This window comes from Anomaloglossus baeobatrachus, chromosome 8 (genome assembly GCF_048569485.1).
Source record: "Anomaloglossus baeobatrachus isolate aAnoBae1 chromosome 8, aAnoBae1.hap1, whole genome shotgun sequence".
Classification (NCBI taxonomy): domain Eukaryota; kingdom Metazoa; phylum Chordata; class Amphibia; order Anura; family Aromobatidae; genus Anomaloglossus; species Anomaloglossus baeobatrachus.
This window is the reverse complement of record NC_134360.1, coordinates 26,495,588-26,505,587: the sequence shown is the minus strand read 5'-3', so window position 1 is coordinate 26,505,587 and position 10,000 is coordinate 26,495,588. Positions and strand designations below refer to the sequence as shown.

Genomic DNA, 10,000 nt, shown 5'->3' with positions numbered 1-10,000 from the left:
AGTTTGGCCTTTGGGTAGCCTGACAGTTTGAGCATTTTTTTCCCCCATATGCAATATCATATATATAATATTGTAATATAATTAATTTGGAATTAACCCCCGATCAAAAATCAGAAATGGGGGGCGAGTTGTCTTTTTTTTTTTCTTATCTCATTTCTACCTACGAATTATTACTCCTAAAATATTTTGCACTTCTCACAGAATCCCTGATTATGCCCCATAAAACACCGGGGTGCACATATTAGCCCATATTTAATTTGCCTATTCAAAAAGCTCTAATGATTGCTCATATTAACCAACATTTCCAATACAAAATTCAAATAGTTTAAGCCCCTCCCCAAGGACTATGAGAAGAAGGTCCTAAAAACAATTAGGAACACAAACAATGCCCACTTATGGGAGAGGTTTTGCAAAGCCATACCCCTTTTTAGCCCAATTTGTGGAACTGTCTCGGCATAAGAAGGACTGTTGGCTACTATGAATGTTGGGTGGAGTTGGGATTTCAGCCACCAGACAGAAAGGTATCTGCTAAATATTAAAGACGATGGCCACTACTTTAACATTGATAGTCTATCCTTAGAATAGGCCATCAATGCCTGATCAGCCGGGGTCCGACACCCGGCACCCCCACCTATCAGCTGTTCTCTGTCCCGGCGGCAGAAGCAGGCAACCAGAAAAGCTCGGTTCTGGAGCTGCACTGATTTCTGATAGCGGCCATGGCCAGCTACTGCACCTCTGCGTCCAAGTCAAAACAATGGGAGGCGGATGTGCTTTACCAGGCCGTGGCCACTATCTGAAGACGGAGCAGCTCCGTAACTGAGCATTTCTAGTCACCTGTTTCTGCTGCCGCCACCAAGAACAGCTGATAGTCAGGGGTGTCGGGTGTTGGACCCCGGCCGATCAGACATTGATGGTGTATCCTTAGGATAAATAATCAATGTAAGAGTAGACGACAACCCCTTTAAGAAACAAAGGTTGGTCCAGTTGATAGAGCTGGATCTACAGTTTTTAAAATCCAGTATGGGACTTCCATGTATTATGTAAACGCTGGAATATCAAAGATCCTCAATTAGAGCAAAATAGTTCATAATTTTTATATATATATATTATATATATATATATATATATATATATATATATATATATATATATATATATATATATATATATATATATATATATATATATATATATATAATTTATAATAATCTCTCTCAAATAATATATAAATATATTAATTAAAAATATATTTATCATTTTGAATATTTATAATATATTTATCATTTTGAATATTTATAATATATTTATCATTTTGAATATTAATATTATTTAATATATTAAATTATATATATATATTATATACATACACTAATGTAAAATATTACTTTACTATCAGAATTTTATGAACATTTCTGTTATTTTGCCTTTAGAACAATCATGTAATTTATTAGTCAGGGTCTTACCTCTCTCAGGACTGTGCTCTTATAACCTCGGTATAGGCCTCGAATTCCCTGTAATACCAATGACACCAATTGTAGATGGCATGAAACCATGGAAAAGAAAAGAAAAAAACAAACAAAAAAAAAAAACAAAAAAAAAAAAAACACCACACTTCTTTGCATAACCTCCCAGATAATGGATCAAGTGACCCCAATCCAGCCCGCCAAAGAAGTATTTCCAGGATCAAATTCTGGAACGGTTTATTTAAAAGGGAACCTGACACCTTGAACGTGTTGTTCGAAATGGGAAAAGGGCTGAAGAGTCCGGTGGGCGGTCTTCTCAGTGATTGACAGGCTAAGAACTAATATAGAATAACTACAAGATCTATGGAATCTTTCCCATAAAATGATATATTAATCCGCTTGGTTCCTCCGGATCTATAATTGGAGCTTTGTCTGTGTTGACTCAAGCATTTTGACAGGGTTTGGATTCCTGCAGGTTCATAGAAGGAGAGGACACGGTTTTCTGGAACTTATGTGACACATGGTTAGACTTTCATAGGGATCAGCGCTCGGGTTTTTGGAGTCCTTACCTCTAGGCGGAGGGTGCTGGCAAACATCCGATATGTGGTGGAGGACGGCGATACCTGCGCTCTTTGCTTGATGACCTCTGAAGGCACCCGGATAAGACAAGCCACCTGCAGACAGAACATGGAGGAGAACTGTAACACTGAACGGAGGGTCAACGAAACTGCACGAATGTGGAAGAATATAAAGCTCTGTATATGCCATGGTAGCATGTTAGTGCCCGCTCATCACAAGTTACGAGTACTGAGCACCCGAGCATGTTAGTGCCCGCTCATCACAAGTTACGAGTACTGAGCACCCGAGCATGGTCGTGCCCGCTCATCACTAGTTACCAGTACTGAGCATCCAAGCATGGTAGTGCCCGCTCATCACTAGTTACGAGTACTGAGCACCCGAGCATGGTAGTGCCCGCTCATCACTAGTTACAAGTACTGCGCACCCGAGCATGGTAGTGCCCGCTCATCACTAGTTACGAGTACAGAGCACCCGAGCATGGTAGTGCCCGCTCATCACTAGTTACGAGTACAGAGCACACGAGCATGGTAGTGCCCGCTCATCACTAGTTACGAGTACAGAGCACCCGAGCATGGTAGTGCCCGCTCATCACTAGTTACGAGTACAGAGCACCCGAGCATGGTAGTGCCCGCTCATCACTAGTTACGAGTACTGAGCACCCGAGCATGGTAGTGCCCGCTCATCACTAGTTATGAGTACAGAGCACCCGAGCATGGTAGTGCCCGCTCATCACTAGTTACGAGTACTGCACACCCGAGCATGGTAGTGCCCGCTCATCACTAGTTACGAGTACTGAGCACCTGAGCATGGTAGTGCCCGCTCATCACTAGTTATCCAATATTCGACTTTAAAAATACTTTGGTCTAGACTTGATAAAAATATTTTCTGCTGACCAGTGTAATGAGGAGAAAATGACAGATTGTTGCCAGCAAACTCCTCTAAATGCCTGTGATAGACACATAATGAGAGGTGATCACTAGTTTTATAACATCAGGACACATGATCCATCACAATAACAAACGTCTAGACCCAGAAGAACAGACCGGAAGAGGTCGCGACTCTCGGACGAGCGGCAGTGAAGGTTCTGGCAGAACATCTACGTTGAGTTGCATGACCGGCTACGAGGTAAGACGGCGGCTGATTAAATGTGAGCGGTGCATTATTCTGCTCAATCATTTACTGCTCAGCAAACCCGCGGAATGGAGACAAACCCTGCGTCCTGTACGGGGCGGATCAGCAAGAATCACGCCGTAGTCAAAACATATTATCATTACTAGTGTCACAGTGGGGGTGACTCTAGGTCCGTCCAACATAAAGCAATGGTGATCGCATTATTTCATGAGTAGTGTTGAGCGGACTCTGACTTGAAAAACCCGGATCCGCGTGATTTCAGCAGTAGATCCGGGTCCGACCCGGACGCGGGGTTCCAGGTGCACGATCCGGATTTGGCATTTTATTTTTTTTTTCCCTCTGTCCCTCCCTCGATTCTGCTCCTTATTGACATATATTGGGCCGGATTCCGGATCGGATCTCGGACTTCCTTGTCAACCCGCCACTGATCCGCCGGACCCGGATTATTAGCAATCCGCTCAACTCTATTCATGAGTGATAAACTTCCCCATTCAATCTCCATGCACACAGTCACTGATCTTATCAGGACTGATGTAATTTCCAACAATTGGACCTTCACCAAATTTATGATATATGTCATCATTTTTTCAGATGTGAACACCCCCACTATCTATTTGTCTTGATGTGACTGAAGGATAGTGAAGAACAGGGAGCTCCTATATTGTCCCTAATGCTAGAGGACCCTAGGCTATCCCTGTCCTCGGGGTTACCCCTAATGGTAGAGATGCCCGAGTCCCATAGCTGCCTATTCTTCTTATCAGAGCTAATCTGTTCTCTCTCCTCCCCTAACATCCAACCCCCAAAAGGAAGGGGCAGGAGTGTGATGGTAGCACAAATAAAGACAGATAGGGAAAAAAACAAAACTCGGACAATGCAAATTCACAAGGACAAACTGTAAGAAACTAAGGAGAAAAACAAGAGAAGGCAGCAACAAAAGGACAAGGGTTAACACCACAACCGCTCACAGCAATAAAGCACTACAACCACCAATAAGTCTGTATCACAACACCTCTCCATACCAGTATAGATTAGCTATAGCTGGCATTAATGGAATTGTCCAGCCAGCATATATAGGAGAGGAGCAAATGGTAATGGCTCCCCCACAGCATGTGATTAAAGGAGATTACAAAGCAGCCCAGCAGGGATTACCAGCAGCCCCCCTAACTCCACCAGGGCAAGAAGGGGCAGGATTGTGATAGAAACACAGATGTAGACAGACAGGGAAAAAAAAGAGAAACTCAGACACACTGCAAACTCACAGGAACAAACAGTAAGAAACTAAAAAGAGAAAAGCAAGAGAAGTAAGGCAGCAACAAAAAGGACAAAGAGGGATAACACAACAACCACCACTAAGTCTGGATCAAACCACCTCTCCAGACCAGTATAGAAAAACTATAGCTGGCACTTAGGGAAACGTCCAGCCAGCAAATATAGGAGGGGAGTGAATGTGACTAGCTCTCAGCACAGGCAGACTCCGGCATTGACCCACAGACTTGTAGTTCATAGGCAGGCTTGCAAGGGCTAATCCCTGCTTAGCAAACTCCATTAATCACATGCTGTGGTAGAGCCAGTCACATTTGCTCCCCTCCTATATATGCTGGCTGGACCGTTTCATTAATGCCAGCTATAGCTTCTCTATACTGGTCTGGTGAGGTGTTGTGATCCAGATTTACTGGTGGTTGTAGTACTTTAGTGCTGTGAACAGTTGTGGTGTTAACCCTTGTTGTCCTTCTGTTGCTGCCTTCCTTCTCTTGCTTTTCTCCTTAGTATGCTGGTTTTTGAGAGTTTGCAGTGTGTCAGAGTTTTGATTTTTCCGTGTCGGTCTTCATCTGTGTTGCCATCACACTTCTGCCTATTCCTTCCTTCCTTATGCTGAATGGACACTTCCATTAGTACCAGCTATAGTTTTTCTATACTGGTCTGGAAAGGTAGTTTGAGCCAAACTTATTGGTGGCATTATTGCTGCGTACAGTTGTTGTATTATCACTCATTTTCCTTTTGTTACTGCCTTGCTTCTTGCTTTAGTTTTACTGTTCCTTTCTGTGAGTTTGCAGTGTGTCCGAGTTTCTGTTTTCCCCTGTTTTTCTTCATCTGTGTTTCCATCATAATTCTGCCTCTTCCTTCCCCCGGGGGGAGGCGACAATAGTTTATTAGTTATGGTCAGAAAAATAGCCAGACATGGGACTCTGTCATCTCCACCATTAGGAGTAACCCTGAGATTAGGGATAGCCTAGGGACAATATAGGTGCAGTTGTTGTATTATCCCTCATTTTCCTTTTGTTGCTGCCTTGCTTCTCTTGCTTTTTTCTTTAGTTTCTTATTGGTCATTCATGTGTGTTTGTAGTTTGTGTGAGTTTGTTTTCCCCTGTCTGTCTACATCTGTATTTCCATCCTAATCCTGCCCCTTCCTTCCCTTGGGGGAACATATTAGTCCTGGTCAGGAGAATAGCCAGGCACGGGGCTCAGACATCTCCACCATTAGGGGTAACTCTGAGGTTAGGGATAGCCTAGGGACCCTTCGCATGAGGGACAGCATAGGAACCCCCTGTCTCTCACATTGTGACACGATCATGAAAAATTATATTGGGTTTCCTCCAAATGGGTTTATGGTCTTTTCAGTGTATCAAAGTGTATAAAATCAACACTTTAAAGCCATATTCAGACAATCTGAAGGAGACCACTGCTGTCAATCCAGAGACATTTTACGAAATAAAAAAAATAAATAAATAAAAAAATATTAAAAAAAAAAAAAAAAAAAAGCAACTTATACGCGGCTCTATGGATCCGGGGTCACAACCAGCAGCTGACCCCATTATGTCAAGAAAATAGGAATTTGTCAACTTGTGAAGTTCAGCATAAATATTCATAGAACTTCATGCTCCGTAACACTTCACGCCTTCACATTTGCTTTTGGTTTCCTTAAAACACACACAGGCAGAAGGGAAACCTTAAAAGGGTTTGCAGATAAAACACAATCTATCATGCAGGAGGACTCGCGGGTGCCCAGCATGGCTTCCTGACTTCTGTGGCGCTGCAATCTTGCTCGGTGATGGGAGCTTCTTCCGCGGTAATGCTTTCCACCGTATTTCACGGCTTGGTCCATTTTATTTTAGATTATCTTTGATCCCCCGTCCTCCCCGTATTGGAAATCAGAACTACAAGGAAAGACTTTCTTTTTTTTTGGAGAAGCAGATGCCCCGGTCTGAACTCTAAATATGGGGGCACATGTCATCTTAGGGCCACTTGTCACATCCATTTCCCTGGAAGCGCTGGCGTCTTGGCCCTGCTGCGAAGACGTCTGTGACATTTGGACATCAAAATGAACGAAATGTTAAACAATAAAGCGGTTTGGATCAGGTCGGCCTCTAATCTTACATATTCAAAGGCAGCCGGGACGGAAAGGGAAGTGTGAAATATCATATACCTGTGTGCAGGAATATATTCACTTTATTTTCTTATATTTAAGGATGAGCAAAATAAATAAAAATTGATTGATACCTGGTCTCCGGCATCCAATGTCGTCCTCCGTGGCAGTCGGAGAAGGGCAGCAGTCGCCTCTGTGTCAGCCATCGTCTGCCTGACACCTCGGGGGTCTATATCATTCACTAAAATCCTGCAACATCAGGACATCATGGGGGCCGGATAAGTGGCATAAGTGCCCAGAATCCAGGTAAAAGTATTACCGGCACAGAGCCGAATATTGCCCTGATCTGGCTGCTACTAAAGACCTATTTAGACATTGGACTAGGGTAATTTGAACCCTGGTATCTAAAGTGTTAGATCAGATATAAAGGGTGGGCAGCAGTGTGAGCAGCTCCTTCTTACCTCAGCATCCCTGAGATCTAAAGTATTAGATCAGATAATCAGGATGGAAGGCAGTGTGAGCAGCACCTTCTTACCTCAATACACCTAGTACTTCTAGTGTTAGATCAAATATACAGGGTGGGCAGCAGTGTGAGCAACCTTTTCTTACCACCGCACTCCTGATATCCCCAGTATATCAGATAGATAGGATGGACAGCAGTGGGAGCAGCCCCTTCTTAACTCAACACACCTAGTATCTCAAGCTTTAGATCATATATATACAGGGTGGAGAGTATGAGCAGCCTCTTTCTACCTCAGCACCCCTGATATCTCAAGTATTAGATTAGATACACAGTTCTGTCAGGAGTGTGAGCAGCCTCTTCTTATCCCATCAATCCTGTTATCTCCAGAGTCAAATCATATAGACAGGGTGGACAGCAGTGTGAGCAGCCCCTTCTTCCCTCAGTACCCCTGATATGTCCAGTATTAAATCCAATAGACAGCATGGACAGCAGCGTGAGCAGCCCCTTACCTACACACACCTAGTACCTTCATTATTAGATTATTTAGACTGGTTGGACAGCATTGTAAGCAGCCTCTTTCTACCTCAGCACCCCTGATATCTCCAGTACAGTATTAAATTAGATACACAGGTTGACAGGAATATGAGCAGCCTCTTCTTATCTCAGCACCCCTTATATGTTGAGTATTAGATTCGATAGCCAGCAGGGTGAGCAGTCTCTTATCCCAACAAACCTACTACCTTCAGTGTTAGATCAGATATACAGGGTGGACAGCAGTGTGAGCAGCCTCTTTCTACCTCTGCACCCCTGATATCTCCAGTATTATATTAGATACACAGGTTGGACAGGAGTGTGAGCAGCCTCTTATCTCAGCACTCCTGGTATCTCAAGTATTAGATACAAAGGTCCGGTAGCAGTGTGAGCACACTTATTCCTGGCACCCCTTGTATCTCCAGTATTAGATCAGATAAGGTGGACAGCAGTGTAAGCAGCCTCTTCTGACCTCCACTGGTGGCACATTTTTCTTCATATGAAGAAAAGGGATGAAGCTTCTTACTGCACACGGAACATGGCAGAGGCCATTTTAATGTATTATAGTGATTACTACCCCAGATAAAATGAAATTAAAATTACTTATAAAAAAAACTTTCCTTGTTTTTTTTCTATTGCTAGAGCGCCCCTTTAAAGGGCAGGAGGTTGCTTCGACAATGAACAGTGGTGGGCTCTCACATGCACAGGAGAGCGGGGTAGAGGTTAGAGCCCAGTGCATTTATTAGGACTCGGCAGGTCATCTTCCTGTTCATTAACTCAGAAAGAGAGGAATTTAAGGGGAAAAGTGGTTTGGAAAAAAAAGGTGAGGTTTTACGGAAATTACGTAAATCAGCTGATAATAATGTGATATTAAATATAGTATTTTCCACATTAAGGTAACCCGGAGATGCTCTAAGCTAAGGCATTGTTCTGAGAAACACGAGGGTCTAAGCATGTAACGTACCGAAGGACCCAAATCAGGAGAAATATTTATCAAACATTCATGATTGAACACTGCCATCTAGTGCTAGATTAGAATGTCGGGAGTGAAACGCTTTACAAGTTCAGGTTTTTGCCGTAAACAGATGCTTATTATTATGCAAAGGCTTTATTATCTGGAATATAGTGCGTATGCTGGCTCTTTAAAGTTTAAAGGGAGAGCGTCAGCTAAAAATGACAGTATGATCCAAGCACAAAGCCTTGTAAAAGGATAATGCACCTGTACAAATCGCGCCTTTAGGTCTAATCGTTGTGTCTGTTCTGCAGAAACTGAAATTTAATTCAAACTTGTTACATGCGGTGCTCCAGGGCAACCCGGCCAAGAGGCTCCGGGGGCAACCCGGCCGCGGCCAAGAGGCTCCGGGGGCAACCCGGCCGCGGCCAAGAGGCTCCGGGGGCAACCCGGCCGCGGCCAAGAGGCTCCGGGGGCAACCCGGCCGCGGCAAGAGGCTCCGGGGGCAACCCGGCCGCGGCCAAGAGGCTCCGGGGGCAACCCGGCCGCGGCCAAGAGGCAAAGTACACAGTTTCACCCATTAGTTGTGCCCCGCCCTCTTAGTGGTGATTGACAGCACTGACTGGGCTGAAGTGAGCACTGTCAGCAGAGAAAACTCAGGTGCACCAAAGCTGTCAATCATTAATTAGCGGGTGAAGTGGGGCATGCAAAACCAGTGGGTGGAATAGTGCACTGAGCCTCTTGGCCACACCCAACACCCAGGGTGCACCAAGCACCACATAGCTTATACTGTCATTTGGACAGACCCTCTAAATTATAGGAGTTGTCGTTTCCCTAACAGCTGGAGCACAGCAGGTTGCAGACACTTAGTGATTTTTAGCATTTTAGCTAAAATTTCATACTATCAAATCTGAAAGTGTGTGTTCGGGGGGGGTGTCATTTTTTTGGCGGCGACGTGTGAAAAGTTCTTCGCTCTTCCCGTGACTTGCGGACACTAAACTTTTGCACTAAACCAAAAAAACTTTGCAAAGTGTTTACTTGCGAGCTGCTGCTTCCCGCAGTGTCCGTGCGCGCCTGCGGAGCGTGGTCTGGTGTGGGAGGTGGATGGATGACCGCGTCTAATTTGTAGATTTCAAGCTAGTTGTTGGCCGGATCACAGGAGATCTGTCTCCATTCAGCTTTATTTCCAGCGCAGGATTAATGCCACTTTCCTGCATCTCGCACTGCACCTCCGGATAAAGACCGCAACTAAAGTATTAAAGTGAACCCGTCACTAATAAATTGTAATCGCTTCCGGATGTGGGGTAAATACCCGGCACTAGAAGACTTGTGATGTGCAAAATGTGGCAAAGCGGCTTATAGGCTCCTAAGAGCCATAAGCAAAAGATGATGGGTGTTTCCAATAAGGCCAAAAAGTTGGATTAAAAACAACAAAAATTAAACCCGCCACTAACAAATCTGCCATCTTTTTATTCTAAGTCCTAAGAGAGAGCTCATGAGTCCAAGTATGTTCAGTC

General features: G+C 44.1%; 1 protein-coding gene across 1 annotated transcript in view; it reads right to left on the bottom strand.

The window, feature by feature from the left end:
* Positions 1 to 10,000, bottom strand: part of SLC25A26 (solute carrier family 25 member 26) — a 122,354-nt gene that overhangs the window by 100,417 nt on the left and 11,937 nt on the right. Inside the window, exons 4-5 of the mRNA XM_075320696.1 lie at positions 2,033 to 2,137; positions 1,464 to 1,511 (exon numbers count right to left, since the gene is read on the bottom strand). Coding sequence (XP_075176811.1) covers positions 1,464 to 1,511; positions 2,033 to 2,137 — 153 coding nt within the window. The remainder of the gene's footprint in view (positions 1 to 1,463; positions 1,512 to 2,032; positions 2,138 to 10,000) is intronic.